This window comes from Nicotiana tomentosiformis, chromosome 11, assembly GCF_000390325.3.
Source record: "Nicotiana tomentosiformis chromosome 11, ASM39032v3, whole genome shotgun sequence".
Lineage (NCBI taxonomy): Eukaryota > Viridiplantae > Streptophyta > Magnoliopsida > Solanales > Solanaceae > Nicotiana > Nicotiana tomentosiformis.
Window position 1 is genome coordinate 127,817,430 of NC_090822.1, and position 24,117 is coordinate 127,841,546.

The 24,117-nt window shown below is 38.3% G+C and overlaps 1 protein-coding gene across 12 annotated transcripts; it reads right to left on the minus strand.

Annotated features, from left to right (window-relative positions):
• Positions 1-1,495: 1,495 nt before the first annotated feature.
• Positions 1,496-22,426, minus strand: LOC104115656 (uncharacterized). Of its 12 annotated transcripts, XR_011411794.1 has the most exons (9): positions 22,274-22,398; positions 21,994-22,020; positions 15,759-16,000; positions 15,199-15,319; positions 15,007-15,100; positions 6,386-6,453; positions 3,552-3,926; positions 2,783-2,872; positions 1,496-1,749 (listed from the first exon to the last, which is right to left on the minus strand). XR_011411794.1 is itself a non-coding variant. In XM_070187875.1 (8 exons), exons 1-3 carry the CDS (start codon positions 16,167-16,169, stop codon positions 15,228-15,230), a joined length of 495 nt encoding a protein of 164 aa, XP_070043976.1. In that variant the 5' UTR covers positions 16,170-21,966; the 3' UTR covers positions 1,496-1,749; positions 2,783-2,872; positions 3,552-3,926; positions 4,013-5,326; positions 15,007-15,100; positions 15,199-15,227. The 12 variants fall into 12 exon arrangements, 6 of the variants coding, with proteins under 6 accessions (XP_070043976.1, XP_070043977.1, XP_070043978.1 ...); XR_011411795.1 differs by lacking the exon at positions 21,994-22,020 and having other exon boundaries at positions 22,274-22,426; XR_011411798.1 differs by lacking the exons at positions 21,994-22,020; positions 22,274-22,398 and adding an exon at positions 2,389-2,490 and having other exon boundaries at positions 15,759-21,931.
• Between the last annotated feature and the right edge of the window lie 1,691 nt (positions 22,427-24,117).

Below are 24,117 nucleotides of genomic sequence, written 5' to 3' on the forward strand. Positions count from 1 at the left end.
TTTTTTATTTTTCAGAATATCCCGACAATGTTTTGAGCATTGATTAGATCGGATGATGGAACTGGCTTCAACTATATTCTTGTTGCTTGGAATTTGGATGTATTTTTTGATGTTGATGATTTACTTTACCATATGAAAAACTGTTTTACAATATCCTATTATAATTTAATTATTGTAATATAATCTTTGTGACTTTGCAATCATCAGTTAACTTTCTAAAATTGGGGTGATAAAATAGCATTAATGTGTGTCTTTGGTGATTAGCTCCATCTTCAACTACAAGTTTGCATTTCTTTTTTCATGAGGGATTGTAGATGTGTATTTATTTGTGTAATGAAGTTTTAAGTGCATAGGTATGAGTAGTGAGTGATATAGAAATTGGACATGCTTGTCTAATTTTTCTATGTGGCTAGAAAGGTCATATAACTTCTCTCTTTTAGCTGTACTCTTTGGCTAGAGTTCTAAAGGAGCCAAAAATTTGTTATGTGTTTTTTGTGTAAAGTTGGGACATCTTGTTTCTTTATCCAGTCATTTCATTATTGAGTTTCTCATTACTAGTCATTCAACCGAAAGCAAACCCCTTTCCAAAAGGAATCATAAAGGCCACAACTCATGTATTCTTAAAAAAACCGATAAAAACCGAAAAAATCAAAAAACCGAAAAAAAAACCCGACAAAACCCGAAATTTATTAATTTCTATTAATTTGGTTTGGTTTGGTTCAACAATTTGAATAACCGACGTATTTGGTTTGTTTTTTTTTAAGGTAAAAACCGACCCAAATCGAACCATGAATACCCCTAACAGCAGTGAATGTGGGAGTTCAAAGAAATTTCGGAATCGATCCAAGCGATCCTTTGTATTTGCACCCGTCGGATAGTCCAGGTGCTATACTTGTATCAACTCCTTTTAGTGTAGTTGGTTATCGATCATGGAGACGCAGTGTATTGCGAGGACTGTCGGTCAAAAATAAACTAGGGTTTATAAATAGTGAATGCAAGCGCCCAGACCCCCCACTACAAGAAAGAAGGCCTTTCTCGACAACATTTTTGTTGTCATATATTCAATGTTGTTGCCAAAAATAGTTTTGGCAACGACAAAGAAGTCGTTGCACTCCGTTGCAGTAAACACCGATGGGAAAAGTATATGCAACAACAGAAAATATTGTTGCCAAAGGTAACTTAGCGCAACAATATATATCGTTGTCATAAGTTATTTTTTGTTGGTAAAAGGTCAATAAAGTCGTGGATTATGAAGACATGTAGCAATAAAAATTATTGTTGCGACAAAATTAGCTTTCTTGTCAACAATATCAGTTGTTGCTAAAACAAATTGGCGGTAAAGTTAATAATCTGTTATCAAGACTTTTAGCAACAACTATTATTGTGGCAATAATACTTTTTTGCCAACAGATTCTCTAGTACTACTTTGGCAACAATTTATGTGTTTTTACTAAATACACAATTCATATATTCTTTAAATTTTCACAAATACAAGTAGAAATAATAAATTATATTTTATATAGATATAAATAAAGCGTCTATACGTAAAATTGATGCAGTGGATACACTAACTTTCAAAAACTAAATAGTCCTAAAAGTATATTTTTACTTACAAAACGAGTAAAAGCATCATATATCCAAGGTCCTTAAGTTCTATTCTAATAGTAACCCAAAAATAAATCTTCTCCCAACAGCTTGTGCACTACATGAACCGGATGTCAGGATTGTTCGTGTTTACGCATGCTCATCCTAAAAAGAAAATAAATATAATTAGTTGTTGATAAAAAGAAGCAATAAAGTACAAAAGTGCATAATGAAACCAGTGGAAGCTTATTTAACTGCAAAGAAGCAATAATTAGCTGTTGATAAAAAGAAGCAATAGAGTAAAGTGCATCATGCCTCAAAGCACTCTTGATTTAATGCTTATTTCAAACTATTTGGTATGGTTATCCTTTTTCCTTTTTTCTTTTTCCACAACCAGGCAAGAAATTATATAATCCTGGTCACAAACAGCCTAGCATATTTCAAGTCATCCTCCCATGGGCATTCATACCAAAATTTCTCTAAGTCTTATTGAAACCAAAGACTTAAGAAAAATCAATAACATATTTTAATGAGAAATAACTGAAACAATAACAACAATCCAGTATAATCTCACAAGTGGGGTCTGGGGAGGGTAGTGTGTAGGCAGATCTTACCCCTACCCTGGTGTAGATAGGTTATTTCCGATAGACTCTCGATACAAGAACTTAAAAAGAGCACAAACACGGGAAATAACTGTGTCAACTCAGTCAAAGAAAACAATTCCAAAAGGAAAGAAACGAGTAGAATACTTTCCATCTCACTAGAAGTAAAAAACCATTGTTTGCAGAGAACAAACCATCGCACCAGTCTTGCGTTTCTATATATCTCCTCATCTGAGCAAACTGGTTCTCTTTTCAGCCAGATTAATAGTAATACTATTCCATTTTAATATCTCAAATAAATAACCTGACAACAACAGTAAATAGTTGAATATGCTATTCCATACGAAGACTTATCAAGAATTTACATTAATCACATCATATATGAACTTAAAAAAAATAGATATGTAAGCTAGCAGTGCAAGCTTGATTAAAGTACTCCCCAAAATAAAGTTGCATCAGAACCTATTAATACTCCCAGAGATACAATACTATAGTCGAAACAAAATACTAGACAAAGATTGATTTATTCAAATAGACTCATTTGCATATACAGCCAAGAAACTTCCTTTCATATGAACTAAAATAAGTTTACTTACCATGGTATCATCCATAAGATTTGTAGGACTTGTCTCATCCGAATCATTTAAATTAGCAATCATGTCAAAAATTGCAGCAGGAAGTCCAGTCTGTTTAAACATTGTACAACTAAACTTAAACATGATAGAACCTCGAAGAAGCAAATTTATAACATCAAAAAAATCTAGAACAAGTTTCCTTTCAGTAGAACACAATATTTCTAGAGATTCAAATAAACAGACAACATCCACATAGAGCATTTTATAACTTGAATATCTAATATATCATGTAGAAATGACAAACAAATTAGTGTATGAGAACGTCCATTCTTCAAAGCTAGTACCATAGGATATAAAACAGAACATCATGTATTAGACTTAGTAGTATCTTTATCATAGTATTTAAAACAAGTATTGAAGTTGTAGTAAATTATAACCAATTAGTAGAAAGTCATTGTTTACTTGAAAAATTGTATTCCAAGACCCCAACAAAATAGCTCCTCGCCAAAGATAACATCTAACTTACTGCTCCTTCAGTTTCTATTAGAGCTGAAAATAGCAAATTCATTTTCATGTACTTCAGGACCATTTAGTGCTTAGTGTTCTGTTCTATTGCATTTCAAATGTAAAATTGTGGCATGTCTATAGTCGAAGAAAGTAATATATGTGTGTGATAATGACTAACATGAATAGTGATGTTATCTCATTTATTCTTAAGTATTTTAATAAAATTGTTCGTAGGATCAAAAGCAAGTAATTGAAACTTTAACGCCTTAAACAAACTAAATACCTTGGAACTTTGAATATGGGATACTAGTGCCATCATGCCTTGTTTTAATATTTTTTGATCACTCAGTAGACGAGCTTCCATAACTTCTCATTTTTTCCGCTCCTCCTAGAGTTGATTTTCCACTTCTATTAGTTTGCACTCTACACTCTCTCATTTATGGCGTTCTTCTTCCACCTCTCTCTGTTGTGCTTGCAGTTGCTCTTGAGTTACATGCATAGTTCTCCTACTAGCTGGCTTGACTCCCGATCCTTGACCGCGGCAATATCCTGACTTTTCTCCAACAAGTTTCACGAAAGCAGCATTAACAATTGGGTCCATATCAGTACCCTCTTCCACTTCTTGAATTTGTTCATCCACAATTTCTATCAGCTTATCCTACAAAATATTGTACAAGTTTAAACTTGTAATATTTGTTTCAATCGGCTCATATTCTAGGATAAAGATAAGATCTTCGTATATACATTAAATTCAGCAGAGGCATCATTAACCCAATGTCCTGATGTATGTGAGTCATTTCCCAAAGTTTTTGAAGATTTGGCTCTTTGCCAGTTCTTGAATTGTAACGACCCGACCGGTCATTGAGTATCATGGCCCCGTTCCCCCATTTACTGCTTAATTTATACTTTATAGTTGTTTTATGACTTATCGTGTTAGTGAGTTCGGGTCCGAAAGGAATTCAGAGTGAAATAAGACACTAAGTCTAAAGAAATTAGGCTTAAAATGCCGAAAGTTGAATTTTTGGGAAGTTTGACCGGGGGGTTGACTTTTTGATATTGGGGTCAAAATTCGATTCTTAAAATTTGAGTACCTCTGTTATGTCATTTATGAATTATGCGCAAAATTTGAGGTAAATCGGACGTGATTTGGTAGGATCCTGAGTCGTTTGAAGAAATTAGAAATTTCAAAGTTCATTAGGCTTGAATTGGGGTGTAATTCATAGTTTTAGCGTTATTTGAGGTAATTTGAGGGTTCGACTAAGTCTGTATAATATTTTAGGACTTGTTGATATATTTGGTTGAGGTTCCGAGGGGCTCGGGTGAGTTTGAGATGGTTAACGGATCATTTGTGGCCTTGGTGGGATTGCTGATATCTGTTGCTGCATTTTTCGGATTTTCTCTTTCGCGTTCGCGAAGAGGAATTTGAGGCAGGCAGGATTTACTCTTCGCGTTCGCGATGGGGTCTCGCATTCGCGAAGAGGAGTTGGGTTGTACATCGCGTTCGCATTTGGGTATCGCGTTCGTGAAGGGAAAAAATAGTGGGCATGGTTTTTTGCCTTCGCGTTCGCGACGGGGAGCTCGCGTTCGAGAAGAAGGGCTCTCTAAAGCATCGCGTTCGCGAAGAGCAAATGTTGGGCAGCACATTTTGTGCTTCGCGAACGCGAGGGACATGTCGCATTGTCACGACCCAAACTAACCCCTGTCGTGATGGCGCCTATCGTGGAACTAGGCAAGCCGACTCATTTCCAAAACAAAACGATATTTTCATTTCAAAGATAATTTCAATGTTATTTAACATAAAAACCTTCGTAAAGGAGTTCAAATCAAAATAAAAGTGCGGAAGGAAAAGTCCGATATCGGTGTGTCACTAGTCATGAGCATCTACTGCAATCTGTCTAACAATATCAAGGTTAACTCAGCCTCGAAAATAGCTAAATACAACTAGAGGAAGATAAGAGGGAGAAGAGCAGGGGTTGCATTCGCCAAACAACTATCTTGCTATCTCCAAGAAAATCTACAACCAGAACACTCAATAACTACTACCGTGTCCAGCTACACCTAAATCTGCACACAAGGTGCAGGGAGTAACGCGAGTACGCCAACTTAGTAAGTAACAATAATAAATGAAGACTGAGCAGTAGTGACGAGCAATAAAACATATAACATTCATATCAGAAAATCTCAGTAAAATACCACATGCTTTTAAAATCAGGTTTTGAATCAAAACATCTCGTTTAACCCAGTTCCAGTAAAAATTATTTAACGATATTTTTCAACAGTTTTCAGACAGAAGAAAAATGCAAAGGTGAGCAAAATGATGAAATCATAAACATCCCCTCGGGCAAAACATCACTCATATACAGCCCCCCGGGCAAACCTCACAGTCACTCGTGCCACTCAGGCATACCTCACAATCATTCTTGCCACTCGGACATACCTCACAATCACTCATGCTTCCCAGTCACTCAGCACTCGGCACTCGGCACTCGCACGCAGTAGGTACATGTGCTCACTAGGGTGTGTACAGACTCCGGAGGGGCTCCTTCAGCCCAAGCGCTATAATCTGCACGGACAACTCACGTGTTGCACGAACAACTCACGTGCTATAATAATAAAGTATGCTGCAGGCGGGCAGCCCCCGATCCACACTCATCCTCACAATCAAGCCCTCGGCCGCACTCAGTCATATACCTCTCAAGCCACTCGGTCATTTCAGTAAAATATGGCATTCGGCCCAAAATATTTATATGCATCAAAATATAGTCATAAAACTGAGTTATGCGGTAAACAAGTATAAACATGACTGAGTATAGATTTTCAATCGAAAGCAATGAGAGGATAGTAAGAAAAGGCCTCTAAGGATCCAAACAACACTGGCACAAGGCCCAAATATGGCATTCAGCCCAATTTACAGAAACTCTTTCTAAAATATATAAGTATCATATGGTTTCAACAAAGTATGCAATTTTACAAATGCTACGGGACGGACCAAGTCACAATCCCCAATAGTGCACGCCCACACGCCCGTCACCTAGCATGTGCGTCACTAAAAATAGTAGAATGATACAAAATTCGGGGTTTCGTACCCTCAGGACTAGATTTACAATCGTTACTTACCTCAAACCGGTCAAATCTCTACCCCGCAATGCTCTTGCCTCTGTACTCGGCCTCCAAATGCTCCAAATCTATTTACAATCAGTACAATACCATCAATATACGCTAATGGAATGAATTCCACAAGAAAAACTATCAAATTAGATCAAAATCCGAAATTGGCTCAAACCCGGCCCCCGGGCCCACGTCTCGAAATCCGACAAAATTTACAAAACTAGAAATCTCATTCACTCACGAGTCTAACCATACCAAATTCATCAAAATCTGACATCGTTTGGTCCCTCAAATCCTTAAATTAAACTATTAAGAATTCTAAGCCTTAACCCCTACTTTCACTCCAAAATCCTACTAATTAATGATGAGCAAGGCCATAGATTCACGAAATTTATACCATTATGGGTTAGAATCACTTACCCCAACGTTGCTCCTTGAAAACCTTCGAAAAATCGCCTCTCTCCCGAGTTTCTCAAACCCAAAAATGGAAAATGAAGACAAAACACACGAGCTGGGGCTTTTCTGCCCAGCATAGTCGCACTTGCGGCCATATGTCCGCTCCTGCAGAACCGCACCTGCGGTCAAATCCTCGCACCTGCGAAAACCATTTAAGCCCTCAATTCTGCTCCTGCGACCCCAGGTTCCGCACCTGTGGGCGCGCACCTGCGTAACACTTCCGCTTCTGCGGAACCGACCCAACTCTTCCTTTCCGCATCTGCGCTCAAGGCCTTGCACCTGCAGGCTCGCAGATGCGGCCAATTCTTCGCACCTGTGTTCCCAGCCTTGGCTTTCCATTTCCGCATATGCGGCTTCCCCAAACACACCAGCGACCTCGCACCTGTGATTCCTCCTTCTGCAGGTGCAGAAATAGGAGTAGTAGCAGCTTCAGCTGCATTTTCCAACTTTGACAAATCCACTAACCACCCGGAATCACCCCGAGGCCCTCGGGACCTCAATCAAAAATACCAACAAGTCATATATCAACATACCAACTTAGTCAAACCTTCGAATCACTCAAAACAACATCAAATCATCAAATTACCCTCAGATTCAAGCCTAAGAACTTCTGAATTTCCAAATTAGACAACCGACGCCGAAACCAACCAAACCACGTCCGAATGACCGCAAATTTTGCACACACATCACAAATGACACTACGAACCTACTCCAACTTTCGGAATTACATTCCGACCCCGATATCAAATTTTTCACTGCCGACCGAAATTGCCAAATTTCCAACTTTCACCAATTCAAGCCTAATTATACCACGAGCCTCCAAATTATATTCTGGTCGCACTCCTAAGTCCAAAATCACCTAACGAAGCTAATGGAACCATCAGTATTCCAATCCAAGGTCAAATGATAAAGAGTCAAATTTTGGTCAACTCTCCCAATTTAAAGCTTCAACAATAAAATTCTTTCTTCCAATTCGATTCTGAAATACCTGCAACCCAAAACCGACGATTCACATAAGTCAAAGTACATCATACGGAGCTACTCATGCCCTCAATCAACCGAACGAAGTGCAAATGTTCAAAACGACCGGTCGGCTCGTTACATCCTCCCCTACTTAAACATACGTTCGTCCTCGAACGTGCCTAGAATTGTTCCAAAAGCCATCAAATCGCTGTTTAACTTTCCCATGCACATACTCGGGGGTGATCCCACGTCACCCTATCCCATACAGGTCCGATAGCACAGCATAACTGAAATTTCTATATTCAACCTAGCCCACAAGCCTTCGTATCAAATTTCCAACATCCGAAATTTCCTATAAGATGAGAAGTTTGCATCTACATATCGTATAAGTCTGAACAATCTGTACCAAAAGCCGTAACCATAACTCAAATACTAAAATTCAAATACCGCATAGCTCGAATGCTCAAAGCAATGATTTTCAATCACAGTATCGACTCAAATCAATCCAGTGCCGGTAATAGCCTTATATCAGACAAAACCTCATTTCAAAACCTTCGTACACTGCCGATGATGAAAGAAACATACCAAATTCATAACCATTCATCAGACCAACGGGTCATGGAGCTCTCGTTCCTTCTACAAGAACTATAGCTAATTTCAAAGCCGACTTCCGATATTATCCTCCCAATTATACCATAATCAAATCCGATAGCATCCATTCTAGGCCCAATGACCTCGACTCATCCCACATGACCACTCTAGTGACATGACACATCAATACAATCTAAAGCCACAACCCGTGAAATCCGTGCACCAGATAGCAACATTCCAAGTGTACCTAATCGTAACAATGACCCAAACAGGAGAACCGTTCTGCAAGCTCGACGAGTACCACCCCGACGCAATGCTAAGAACCCATCACACACCACATAACCATAATACACGAATCTTACACAAGGGATCATATTTCCACATAGCTCTGCTGCAATATGCGACCCTATCCAAATAGTGGTCCATATGAAACACCTCTAGCCGCCCTGCTAAAATCAATAACCATGCGCAATTCAACATCAAATACCCAAAGTGCATTACCATAACCACAGAGAAGCAAACGACACCATGCCACATAAAACCCGAAAGAACATAACTAATACGTCATCAACCAAGCAATATTCAATATTATTCTTGCTCAAATTCCACTATAAGGCCACAATAGAACCGCACCATATGTGCATATAACCAACGAATCACAACTCCTCGTAGCATAGAAGAGTAACTCACAGATTATTTCAGAACACGAATAAGCTTCACATCAACTGAATGGCACATCCTTCAAGAATAGCAGTATAGAGCCAATCAATCCGGCTCGGTGTAGAATACACATCCTAATTGGGCCTACCAATTGGCCCCAAATCAACTATGGTCATCCACCAATAGATAAACAACCTCCGAAAGTCCACAATGACGGAATCATAACACTTTATATCATCTGGTTAGCTCCGGCCACAACTTCACAGTCCACAACTATGAAATAATCTGCTCCTGAGAACTCCCAATCTCCAATTCCATAGAACACATGAATCACCATATTTGAATCCACCTCTACCGCTTGAATGCCTAACACCTCTCTCATACAAAATTATCCCACGAGAAATACTTTAAAAAAATTTCTTCCGTGCCACCTGACAAAAATTTGAATATCAACAGTCGATCAACCAGGAGAGTACCGCAATACTAGCGAAGTACCCATAAATCAAAACACACTGCCCCTTCTGAAATGTACACTCTCATCAAGTTATACCAGATAGTAATATCATTTACCTAGTCATCGGAAATTGTTCATGTTGCCTAAGAATTTATGTCCTTCCCTTCAAAACTGAACTGTGACCTTGTACATGTAATTCCTATTCTCCCCACAACACACCACATCTATTATGCCATTATGTGACAAGCATAAGAATTCCATTATCAACTCTGAGTCACTAGCAAATTACATACCTTATTAGTCATAAACCTCTTTCTTGCTTCTTTCTAGGGGAAAATCATAACACACAACATGTTCCGTACATCGATAGAAAATATCCGGTTCAAACCATGGTAGAACCCATCATGAACACTTTGAAATCCATTTGCACATAACCAAGCTATCTGAACTGAATTCCTCTAACTCCACCAAGCCACACAGGTTGCCAAATTCGAGAGCATTGCCACGAAACACCTATAGATACTAGCCATATCATAAGTACCCAAAGAACCGATCATACCCATTACTGTTCTAACCCAACCTACTACCAAGCTGTCCTATTTCTCCAAGTTCTTTCTAAATTGCCTACAAATTGCTACTTTTTCCTTATTAGAACCCTACTATCCTTAACTAAAACTTACCCCACGAACTCTAGCATAGAATCACGCCGCGCTAAGGCTTATAAGCCGCCGAATTCCCTTTTTATGTATTCCAAAGGTTCCACAACCAAAAATCTTACTCCGAAGAGATTTTATGTGAACCTAAAACTGTTTCCTTCACCTTTTTGATATTGAAATGCATAATTCACAATGATATAAGATGCCACGAGTCTCAACACCGTTCAATGCAACTCCCAATTTTCTAGCCATATTTATAAATCTTGAATCCATTGGAACCATTCTCGAGAGTCATCCACTCTACTCAAATCTCGAATTAACCGACCAAACGGAACGAAATGACATGTGCCCCTTTAGCACACCAACACCCAAGGGAATAAAGAGTAACCCACACTCCTACGCAACCAAGCAAATTCCCGCTCCATGTACACTACATTCTCTGTGAATAACCACTCAATTATTGTATGGTCCTCCTATAACCATAGAGTGTAATACAACTTGTGTCCAGAAATACCTTCACCCGAGTCATCCCTGATTTCGAACTCTACAAGTCATAACTGATTCACCGGTATACCCTGAACCGAAACTAATATGACCTATAACCGTGCAATCGACTCATCGATAGTAGACTCCCTCACTTAGCCTTAAGCTACAATTATATAAAATTAGAACCCGTAAGGATTTCTCCTTCTCAATTACCAAGGTCTCGCACTGTTAACCTGCCAGACTTCTCGAAGTCTTTTATTAAGCCTTTCATGAACATTCTGAATCTCCAGCCAAAATCACACACGCGGCCTCCTACCGGGTAGCAAGTAATATTCCTCGCAAAAGCTTCATCAACATTACGCCACCGCTAGCTGCACACAAGAGATAACCCACATGTGGAATTTCTTACCGACATCTTCCAATGACACTGCACTGAGTGCAACGACCACTAAATCCGTAAATTCTCCTGAATTCATGCTCGCCCACCATTTGTATAAGTCTGCACTTTCCCTATTGACCTCAACTGTACGTCAACAATACCTTTCGAACTCAAGTCATATTGCACCTGACACGATAATCAGATCTTTACGCCTCTATTCATTTCAAACACACTCCTTTCTGCCATATTCAATTTTCCTTTGTACACTAACCATTACTCCAAATAGAGTTTGCAGGCCGATTCACATACTAACACGATTCCAAACCATTCTACACTTTCTCAAGGCGCACGACTACCCTACTAGTGAATTCATATGCTAATTTGCCACTCTTACTTCGGTTAAATCATCTCCTTTAAGAAACTTCTCAACCTCTACTTCTCCTACTTGACCTGCTAGTACTTCAACCACCGCGAAACACTTCCCGCCATGTCTTCCCTCATACTTTGCTACCCAACTGCTGCATCAAATCGAAATGTATCTCTGTCGCACCTGAACCAATAAAATGTTACCGACGCTAAGTCTCTTCGAAGATCATCTTTCTCGAGCGATCAACATCAAAAATACCCATTCACAACCACAATTACTACACAATCACTTACTCTTCTTGAGTCCAAACTCTTTGACAAGATATGAGAATTTAATTTGCCTCAAAATTTAACAACGTGAAAGATCCTTCAAAACATTCACACTCGAGACCGTACATCACATCAAAACGAAAATCAAGCACCCAATGGCCTTCCTTTACATTTCAAGGAAACACTTCTCGTCACATTCAAATCGTCTTAACACATCCCGCAGTTACATCATACTCATCACAAAACCATTCCACCGTTCTTAAGCACAAATTCCACACCTGCGACCCTAGGTTCCTCACCTGCGGGCGCACACCTGCGTAACACTTCCGCTTCTGGGGAACCATCCCAACTCTTCCTTTCCGCATCTGCGCTCAAGGCACCTACGGGCTCGCAGATGCGACCAATTCTTCGCACCTACGTTCCCAGCCTTGGCTTTCCATTTCCGCATATGCGGCTTCCCCAAACACACCAGCGACCTCGCACTTGCGACTCCTCCTTCTGCAGGTGCGGAAATAGCTGTAGCAGCAGCTTCAGCTGCATTTTCCAACTTTGACAAATCCGCTAACCACCCGGAATCACCCCGAGACCCTCGGGACCTCAACCAAAAATACCAAAAAGTCATATATCAACATACCAACTTAATCGAACCTTCGAATCACTCAAAACAACATCAAATCATCAAATTACCCTCGGATCCAAGCCTAAGAACTTCTAAATTTCCAAATTCGGCAATCAATGCCGAAACTAACGAAACCACGTCCGAATGACCTCAAATTTTGCACTCACCTCAAAAATGACAATACGAACCTACTCCAACTTCCAGAATTACATTGCGACCCCGATATCAAATTTTTCACTGCCGACCGAAATCGTCAAATTTCCAACTTTCGCCAATTCAAGCCTAATTCTACCACGAGCCTCCAAATTACATTCCAGTCGCGCTCCTAAGTCCAAAATCACCTAACGAAGCTAATGTAACCATCAGAATTCCAATCCAAGGTCAAATGATAAAGTGTCAAATTTTGGTCAACTCTCCCAATTCAAAGCTTCAACAATGAAATTCTTTCTTCCAATTCGATTCCGAAATACCTGCAACCCAAAAGCGATGATTCACACAAGTCAAAGTACATCATACGGAGCTACTCATACTCTCAAACAACCGAACGAAGTGCAAATGTTCAAAACGACCTGTCGGGTCGTTACACGCATTCGCGAAGAAGAGAGGTCAGTTTAGAAAGTTTAAGTTCAAAAAATGGGACTTCGTCCCATTTTCCATTTTTAACGATTTGGAGCTCGGATTGAGGCGATATTTGGGTGATTTTAAAAGGAAACAATGGGGTAAGTATTTTTAACTCATTGTTGGTTAAATTACCTGAATCCATGGTTATTTTTATCATTTAATTGGTGAATTGAGTTGGAAAAGTTTGAAAACCCTCTTGATTTAAATTGAAGATTTGAGAGTCGAGTTGGGGTCGGATTTTAGTAAAGTTGGTATGGTTAGACTCGTGGTTGCATGGGCTTCCGGATTTTGTAACTTTTGTCGAGTTCCGAGGCGTGGGCCCTACGGGCGATTTTTGAGCTAATTTTCGGATTTTTTATGGAAAATTATTATTTTCTTATGGAATTAATTCCAATGAATTTTATTGACTGAAACGAATTATTTATGGCTAGATTCGAGGCGTTTGGAGACCAATTGACGAGACAAGGGCATAGCAGAGTAAAGAATTTCATGGCTTGAGGTAAGTAACAGTTTTAAATCTGGTCCTGAGGGTATGAAACCCCGGGTTTTGGTATCATGCGATTATTTTGGAAGTGACACATATGCTAGGTGACGGGCGTGTGGGCATGCACCAAGGGGATTGTGACTTGGATCGTCCCGGAAAAACTGTAAAGTTGAATAATTTGTTGTTAGCTATATGCTCTCTATGTGTTGATAAATTTTGACTGTAAATCATGTTAGAAATCATGCTTAGGCTATGTGATAGTACTGTTGGGACCCACAGAGGTCACGTACTTGTTGAATTGCCTGCTAAATGCTATATGTACTCAGTCTCAGTTTTTGCTTGCACATTTTATCTCAGTCTTTGTTATTATTATTGATACATCATATCATTGTTGTTTGGGCTGATTTCATGATTATTGAGAGCCTGAGAGACTGGAGAGATTTATGACTGAGTGAGGCCGAGGGCCTGATGGTGAGATATTGATACTATAGCATGTGAGTTGTCCGTGCAGCACGTGAGTTGGCCGTGAAGATCCTTATTGTATACTATAGCACGTGAGTTGGCCGTGCGGATCCTTATATTGTACTATAGCACGTGAGTTGGCTGTGCAGATCCTTATATTATACTATAGTATGTGAGTTGGCCGTGTGGATCCTTATATTATACTATAGCACGTGAGTTGGTCGTGCAACACGTGAGTTGGCCATGCGGATCCTTATATTATACTATAGCACGTGAGTTGGCCGTGCGTCACGTGAGTTGGCTGTGCGGATCCAGATATTTATATTATGGTACGTAAGTTGTCCGTGCAGATTATAGCGCTTGGGCTGTAGGAGCCCCTCCGGAGTCTGTACACCCCCAGTGAGCGCGGGTACCCATTGAGAGTGAGTGATGAGGGCTGGGAGCCTAGTGAGTGGTTGTTGTCCTAATAAGTTGTACTTGATTTTCATTTGTTGTTGCACTTAGTTGCTATCTATCATTGTTGTGAAATCTCTGAAAGATTGTTGATATACGGATTACATGAACGAGAACTGTATAAAAATTTATTTGACATTAAACTGCCAGATTTGATAGCATGTCTATTCTTTGCTGGAATTACTGGAAATGAACCACAACTATGTAGCTCGTTACTATCTTCAGTTCCTTATTTATTATTGTTACTTGCTGAGTTGGTTGTACTCATACTACACCCTGCACTTTGTGTGCAGATCCAGGTATTTCCGGATATAGCGGGTATTGATCCTTTTGCGCTGTTGATTTTCCGGAGATTTTGAGGCAGCTGTCGCATTTCAAAGACCTTGTCTCTCCTTCTCTATCTCTTTGTTCACTGTATTTGGTCTCAGACTATTATAGACTATATTTTTCAAACTTGTATTCATATTAGATGCTCATGTACTCAGTGACACCAGGTTTTGAGGAGTGTTTGTATTGTATTTAAATATTATATTTTCAACCTTAAAGAGAAGTTTTGGTTTATTGAGATTATAGTCTTGCCTAGTATCGAGATAGGCGCCATCACGACAGATTGGAATTTTGGGTCATGACATGAATCTCTCTAGCAAAACAAATTATATTATGTTATTAAATAAAAATAATCAAAATTAGTAAAAACAAAGACATCTTACCGCATCATAAGATACTGCTTGGAAGGACTTTCTGCCACAAATATGATTCATTTCTTATTTTTCCTTATTAGTTTTATTTCGTGCAACTCATTTGCTGCATGAATATGTTATAATTTAAGTAAGAAAGTATAAGAAGAAACTAAGAAATATTATAAAGTTAAATCCATTTAATTTTGATGTACTCCTAATTACCTTAAAAGCATCAGAACTGAAAAAGTCCCCTAAGAAATTCCATTCAGCTTCATTAACCTCTGCTGGCATGTTATGCAAGCTTTCCTCCTTCGTAGCAAATTTATTGAAATGATCGTGGAGCCTACTACGACGATATCGATATAAATTATTAGCTGTTTCAAGGATAGTATCTCGATTGTGTTGTGTGTCTGGAAGTTGAAAGGTGTCATGCACTCAAAAAAAAAAAAACTTAAGTGAGCTTACTTAGAATAGAACTTTCATTGTCTGCTTTTGTATTGAGGACCTTTCAGGTCAACATATCTAAATCTGGTTTACCACTGATAAATTATTAGTATACTTTATTTGTATACTTACATCATTGTTCTAGTGAATTGTTCAAGTTCAACAATAATCTTGTATTCAGAATTTGCTTGTATATTATCTTAGCTACCTTAACAAATAAGTATGAGTTGAATTAATCAAATGAGACGTTACAAAAAGGAAGTTTATAAATAAGAATTTGATAAGCTGATCAAGAAAGGGACCATTTTTTTAGAATTTAACAGGTGATCGAGAATTACCAGCATATGAGCAACAATTCTATCTTTTGCTAGATTAGGGACATCCTTCCATTTCTTGACATCATGCCTAGCATGGAGGAGAACTTTGACTGAGAGCTCGGTAACAAAATCTTTAGCTCCAGGGCCTACTGCTACTGTTCTATCCGGTGGAATAATCACCTTCAACTTTTCATTGTCAATGTCTTTCTGTTTCTTTTGAACTGAAAACCATGTTGTCTTCCCCCTTCCCTTTATCTTTTTTCCTTCAGCCACATAGGAAAATATTTAGGTATATAGCAAATTAAACCTATACAAGCAAGAGATTTTAAAGGGCTAAAATTTTAACGAATGAAATAACTTACCTGGATGCGAACTTGAAACTACATCAGCTGTAGGTTCAGTATTATTAGAAACATGCACATATATTGTCATGATAGGCTGTAATATGTTAAAAAAATATATTATTGGACATTAGTCAAATGTAACGACCCAGCCGGTTGTTTCGAGAGTTATAACCCAGTTTTCACTATTTCAACTTATTTTTGTGTTATTCAGCTATATTATGTTATATCGGGTTAGTTGGTTCGGGACCGGAGTGGTTTCAGAGTGAATTGAGACACTTAGTCTCTTAAGTAGAAACTTAAGTTGGAAAAGTCAACCGGATATGGATCTATATGTAAACAATCTCGGATTTGAATTCTGATGGTTCTGTTAGCTCCGTTAGGTGATTTTGGACTTAGGAGTGCATGCGGAATGTGATTTGGAGGTCCGTGGTAGAATTAGGCTTGAATTGGCGAAATTGAAAATTTGGAGATTTCGGTCGGCAGTGGAAAATTTGATATCGGGGTCGGAATGAAATTCCGGAAGTTGGAGTAGGTTCGTAGTGTCATTTGTGACGTGTGTGCAAACTTTGAGGTCATTCAGATGTGGTTTGGTTGGTTTTGGCATCGGTTGCCGAATTTAGAAATTTAGAAGTTCTTAGGCTTGAATCCGAGGGTAATTTGATGATTTGATGTTGTTTTGAGTGATTCGAAGGTTCGACTAAGTTGGTATGTTGATATATGACTTGTTGGTATTTTTGGTTGAGGTCCCGAGGGCCTCAGGGTGATTCTGAGGTAGTTAACGGATTTGTCGAAGTTGGAAAATGTAGCTGAAGCTGCTACTACTGCTATTTTCGCACCTGTGGAAGAAAGAGTCGCAGGTGCGAGGCCGCTGGTGCGCGTAGGGAGTGCGCAGGTGTGGGCAATGCTGGGCTAGGCAGGATGTGCAGGTGCGAGTTAGAGGTCGCATCTGCGAGCCCGCAGGTGCGAAACCTGGGGCGCAGATGCGGAAAGGGGGATGCTGGGCAGGCTTCACAGAAGCGGAGTAGACGCGCAGGTGCGTCTTCGCCGGCGCGGGGTTTTGGACCGCTGATACGGAAGCTGGGCTCCTAAGTGAGTTCCGCACCTGCGATGGATTGTTCCACAGGTGCGGTGGCGCAAAAGCGTGCAATTTTTCACAGGTGCAAAAAACCTGGGCAGAAACCATAAATAGAACCCTTAGCGATTTTGGTTCATTTCCACCATTTTCAAGTCGATTTTTGGAGCTTTTGGAGTGATGTTTGAAGAGTGATTCAAGGGATATCAGTGAGGTAAGTTGCTTGAGCCCTAATACTTGTATACATGGTGATTTTGCGTTGTTCAATCATTGTAATTAGTGAAAATGAGGGGTTAGGGTTTGGAATTTTTGGAAAGTAATTTAAGGATTTGAGGGACCAAACGATATCGTGTTTTGATGAATTTGGTATGGTTAGACTCATGAGTGAATGAGATTTCTAGTTTTGTAAATTTTGTCGGATTTCGAGACGTGGACCCGGGGCCGGGTTTGAGCCAATTTTGAGTTTTGGTCTAATTTTGTAGTTTTTCTTGTGTAATTCATCCCATTAGCGCGTATTGATGGTATTGTACTGATTGTGAATAGATTCGGAGCATTTGGAGGCCGAGTCCAGAGGCAAGACCATTGCGGGTTAGAGATTTGACTGGTTTGAGGTAAGTAACGATTGCAAATCTAGTCCTGAGGGTATGAAACCCCAGATTTTATATCATTGTACTATTTTTAGTGACGCACGTGCTAGGTGACCGGCGTGTGGGCGTGCACTGTTTGGGATTTGTGACTTGGTCCGTCCCGTAGCAACTGTAAAGTTGCATATTTTATGGAAATTATATGATACTTATATGTTTTAGAAAGAATTTTTGTAAATTGGGCTGAATGCCATGTTTGGGCCTTGCACCAAAGCTGTTTGGACCCTTAGGGGCTGTTTCTTACCATCCTCTCATTGTTTTCGATTGAAAATCTATACTCAGTCATGCTTATATTTGTTTACCGTATAACTCAATTTTATGACTCTATTTTGATGCATATAAATATTTTGGGTTGAATGCCCTATTTTACTGAAATACCCGAGTGGCTTGAGAGGTTTATGACTGAGTGAGGCCGAGGGCCTAATTTGTGAGGATGAGTGTGGATCGGGGCTGCCCGCCTGCAGCATATTTATGACTGAGTGAGGCTGAGGGCCTAATTTGTGAGGATGAGTGTGGATCGGGGCTGCCCGCTGCAGCGTACTTTATTATTACAGCACGTGAGTTATCCGTGTAGATTATAACGCTTGGGCTGAAGGAGCCCCTCCGGAGTCTGTACACACCCCCAGTGAGCGTAGGTACCTACTGAGTGTGAGTGCCGAGTGCTGAGTGACTGGGAGGCATGAGTGATTGTGAGGTTTGCCCGAGTGGCATGAGTGATTGTGAGGTATGCCCGAGTGGCAAGAGTTATTATGAGGTATGCCCGAGTGGCAAGAGTGACTGTGAGGTTTGCCCGAGGGGCTGTATATGAGTGATATTTTGCCCGAGGGGCTGTTTATGATTTCATCATTTTTGCTCACCTTTGTATTGAGCCTTTGTTTGAAAAACTGTTGGAAAAATATCTTTAAATGATTTTTACTGAAACTGGATTTAAACGAGATGATTTGATTCAAACACTAATTTTTAAAGCATGCTGTACTTTACTGAGATTTCATGATATGAACGTTATATGCTTTATTGCTCGTCACTACTGCTCAGTCTTTATTTATTGTTGTTACTTACTGAGTTGGCGTACTCAAGTTACTCCCTGCACCTTATGTGCAGATTCAGGTGTAGCTGGACACGGTAGCGGTTATTGAGTGTTCTGGTTGCAGATTTTCTTGGAGATAGCAAGGTAGCTGTTTGGCGATCGCAGCCCCTGATCTTCTCCCTCTTATCTTCCTCTAGTAGTATTTAGCTATTTTTCAGGCTGAGTTAGCCTTGATATTGTTAGAGAGATTATAGTAGATGCTCATGACTAGTGACACCCCGATGTCGGGCTTTTCTTTTCCGCACTTCTATTTTCCTTGATTTGAACTCCTTAAATGAAGGTTTTATGTTAAATAGTATTGAAATTATCTTTGAAATGAAAATATCGATTTGTTTGAAAATGAGTCGGCTTGCCTAGTTCCACGATAGGCGCCATCACGACAGATTAGGTTTTTGGGTTGTGACATCGAATATAGAAGTGAAGGCAGCAAAATGATAAGAAAAAGACAAAATATGTTCAGAAGTAATGAGAAACAAATAAAGTTACAAAGCAAAAATCACAAAAATTTAAAAATTAAAAAATAAAAGGAGTAGTATAAAGTAGAAATTAACCATTTCGGTACGTTGATGGATGAACATAAGTCATGTGAAGAAACCGATTGAAATAAGCAAAGTAGTTTTGAAGACTAGTTGAAGATCACAACCAATCATCATCATCGTGTTCATTATATTCTTCCTCAAAAAGATATTTTTCCTCAGAAAGGTATTCTTCATATGTTACAGAATTATTATAGGCATCCCCATTTTCATGATCAGATTCTTCCCCAACTTCTAAATCTACTTCTTCCTCATTATTAATAGAAGGTGCTTCAACACTCACTCCATCAATATCTTCTCTTTGAATTATTATGACATCATTGTTCAATTCTGCTTGAAGGCTTGCTTCTTCCCTTTCAACCAAGTCAATTAATTGATATGGCTCTGCTTCATCTTCTTGTTCGAGAATATCATACAAATTTGGTGGTCTTACCCTTACCACATCATGCCATTTCTCACTTTGACCATGTTTAACATAATACACAGATTTATCCTGCGAGCCTAAAATGTATGGATCATTTGTGTAATGGATTCGTGTCACATCTACACATATGAATCCATATTCATCACTTTCGTAACCTCTGCTTTGACTTCGACCTTGGGGAGGAACTTCAAACCAATCACACTTAAATAATATGACTGAATTACCCATATATTGGATCTCTAAAATCTCTCTTATCTTTTCATAATAATCAACATTTTCTGTATGCTCATCACTCTTTATAACTATACCACTATTTTGGATTTTCAAATATAACTCAGATTCCATTGTTCGAAACCTAAAGTCATTTAAGGCTAATTTAACTCAGTATGTACATGGCAAATTGGACAAGCTAATTTACCTTTGGTGATCCAACCGGATAACATACCATAACCTGGAAAGTCATTAATCGTCCACAACAAAGCAGCATACAAGTAAAAATTTTGTTTCTTAAAAGCATCATAAGTCTCAATTCTACTCTCCCATAAGGTTTTTAAATCATCAATCAAGGGTTGGAAATATACGTCAATATTCATACCAGGACCTTTTGGTCCAGGAATAAGTAAGGATAACAAAATATTAGATTGTTTCATGCATATCCATGGGGGAGATTATATGGAATTAAAACTACTGGCCACATGCTATAGACATTACTCATTGAACCAAAAGGATTAAAACCATATGAAGCAAGTCCAAATCTTACATTACGTGGATCTGAAGCAAAACTTGAATGTTTTTCATCAAAAGTTTTCCATGCCAATGAGTCAGCTGGATGCCTTAATACTCCATCATCAACTCTCTTATTTTTATGCGATGTCATATCTTCAGCGGTTTGTTTTGTCATAAATAATCGTTTTAACCTTGGTATCAAAGGAAAGCATCTAAGAATCTTTCTAGGAATTTTTTTATTTCTCTTATTCAATTTTCTTAAAGCAACTTCATTATCAATATCTTCTCCTTTTCTTACTATCCATCTTTATTCACTACATCTAGGGCATTGCTCAAGATCAGCGTATTCCTTTCTATATAAAATGTAATTATTAACACATGCATCTATCTTAACATAATCTAGACTCAAATCTTTTATGATCTTTTGAATTTCATAGATAGAATTAGGGAGCACATTTTCTTTGGGAAGAGCATCACTTAATAATTTTAACAAAGATTCAAAAGAAGTATTGGTCCAGCCATGTAAACACTTCATCTGAAAAAGATACATTACAAACGAGAGTTTGGAAAACTTTTCACAATCTAGATATAACTTTTGCTCTGCATCCTTTAATAACCTATAGAAACTTTTAGCTTTTGTATTTGGCTCTTCGTACCTAGACTCAGTGGTCTCATCAAACTCACGACTATTAGAGGGAACACCACGATACATGTCATGCAACATTTCAAAAATGCGAGCATCATCATTCCCTAAATTTGAATCTATATCGGAATTTGTTTCATCATCTGAAGATGAATCCGGGTCACCATGATAAATCCACCTATCATAGGTCGGATCTATTCCCCACCTAAGTAAATCTGTCTTAACCTCATCGCGTGATTTTCTAAGAACATTATTATATTTAATGCACGGACACTGAATTCTTACACCAACATCAGGATTAGAAAATGCAAAGTTCAAAAAATATTCCGCACCATTCAACTATTCTAGTAATGTCCTATTCTTAATAAGTAGCCAATTCTTATCTATCATATACTTACCTACAATAAAATATAAAACAATAGATGTAAAACTATATAATTAACTTTTTCTCATAAGTTCACAACTACATAAAGTCTAGGATGAATTTCAAAAGAAGAGATCAGAAACAACCAGCAACCTCACCAAAAAGATTTCACCTTCAAATTAATTAGCAAACATGGAGTTACGGCAAAACCAATGACATATCCGAAATATTTCGCCATAACAGAAAACGTGTAAAAACTCGTAAAGAAAAACAAAACTATATATTGGATTAACATATCAACATCATACAATCAAGAAAATTTTCCATAGTCGTCCGTTCCAATATCACAAATAACAAGTAATTGATAAACTTTTCATGAAATTAGTATTTAAAACTAGAAGTGTAGAATTGCTAACCTTCAATCTAGTATCTTATCCAGAATCCTTCGAGGAAACAATAATTCACATTCATGTTATGACAACAATAGAAAAAGGTCCATTAAAAAAGGAACAAGAAACTGAACAATAATAAAAGAAAAACTTATGCAAAGTTGCTTTCTAAAGCATAAGGAATTAGAGAAGAAAAAGTGCAAATCCTAATCTGGCATAGAAGAAATTAAGATAGCCATATCCAATTAAGTACTTCTCTAATAAAAGACAAGCAATCAGGTAAAGAAATTGAAGATAGAGTTCTTACCGGTTCTTCTCCGATCAGCAGCAATAGGACACAACAAGGAGGACGCAGAAGAAGAAGGGCTCTTTCAAGTAAAAATGATAAGAAAAACCCTAGCAAGAATGGTTATTAGAGAGTGGGCTAAAAGTCCGAAAAAAATAATTAAAATACAAAATGTTTGCCGCGTTTAATTTTGGCGGAACATTGAAAAGTTTTAGGCCACAACAACCCATGCATCTCATTGGCAATTTAATGTGTATTGCCAACAAAAAAACTTTATTGTTGCCAATTCTCTTTATAATTTAATTTTATTATGTTAAAAATTATATTTTTTGTAACAACTAAAATTAGTTATTGCCATTTATTAAAATTCAACAACAACACTATAATTATTGCTAGAACGTTGTTGCCATTTTTAAAATTTAAAGTTTATTATCTAAATAATAGAATATGGCAACAAAATTAACATGTTTGCCAATAAGATAATTTTGTTACCAAAAAATCTATGCTATAGCAACAATTTTATTAAGTTGTTGCCATTTATTTATTTTAGCCAATAATATTTCAGTTGTTGCTAAAACGTTGTTGCAAATTTCATACTTTCTTGTAGTGCCCACTCGCCCACATTCCGTCAGTGGGAGCGATGTGATGATATGGTGACCTCCCGGATCCTCAATTCTCTCTCGAAGGACATTGCAGACAGTGTTGAATACGCGAATGATGTTGTGGAGTTATGGATTGAGTTAGAAGATCGATATGAGCAAACAAATGGAGCTAGATTGTATCAAATCCAAAAGGAAATAATGATACATCTCATGGAACCCTTGATATCACTAGTTACTACACTAAATTGAAAAAACTTTGGGAAGAATTGAGCAGTTTGAGTAAAAGGTCCCACTACAACTGTAATTGTACTTGTGGTGCCAAGGAAAACTTCTACAAAGCTGGACAGGATAGGCGGCTAACACAATTCCTTATGGGTTTGAACGAGACATATACTGTAATTCGAGGAAGCATTCTCATGATGAATTAATTACCAACATTGGCTCAAGCCTTTTCCTTGCTGATACAAGACGAGAAACAAAGAGAAATCAAACCAAATACTCAATTGTTCATTGAGTCCACATCATTGAATGCCACCAGCTATAGGTCCAATACCTACAAGACCAATTACTCACCCAACAATGGCAACTACAGTGGTTATGGAAGGGGAAGGCCTATGTGTGACTACTACAAGAAGCGAGGGCAGACTAAGGATAAGTGATATAAACTACATAGCTACCCTGATAATTCTGGATATTCACGCGATCAAAATTAAAATCCCAATCAAAGCTTCAATCAAAATCAAGGTTTCAACTGAAATCAGAGTTTTAGCAAAGAAAAAAGGGTAGTGGCTAATGTCCATCCTGACACATCTTGCAACAAGGTAGGGGAAGCTAATGACCCGAATGAAGATCAAAATATTAGTTTATCAAAGGAGCAATATGGACAGATCATGACTTCGTTGCAACACTTTCAAGCTGGGAATGGAGGAGAACATATAAATGCTGGCAATCTCATCAATTGAGCTATGAACTTTGCAGGTATAGTAGTTTGCACTTCCTCTATAGATTTTGGTAAATTGTCCTATAAGTGTTTCAAAAACAAGACTGATTCCTGGATATTAGACTCAGGAGATTCAAACCACATAACATTTAATAAATACCTACTTACTAACATTGTGACATTACCTTATCCACTCCTAGTTGTCCTCCCAAATGGCTAGAAAGTAAAAGTAACAGAAATTGGTAGTGCAACACTTGTGCCTGACATCACCTTACATAAAGTAATATTTATACCCTCCTTCAAATACAATCTAATTTCTATTC

Coding starts and splice junctions, on each gene's coding strand:
- LOC104115656 (XM_070187874.1), bottom strand. CDS start 16,169: ATGACAATATATGTGCATGTTTCTAATAATACTGAACCTACAGCTGAT. Junction 16,001..16,099: donor AGTTTCAAGTTCGCATCCAG/GTAAGTTATTTC, acceptor ATGTGGCTGAAG/GAAAAAAGATAAAGGGAAGG. Junction 3,927..15,758: donor GAATTGTTGCTCATATGCTG/GTAATTCTCGAT, acceptor AATATTTTGTAG/GATAAGCTGATAGAAATTGT.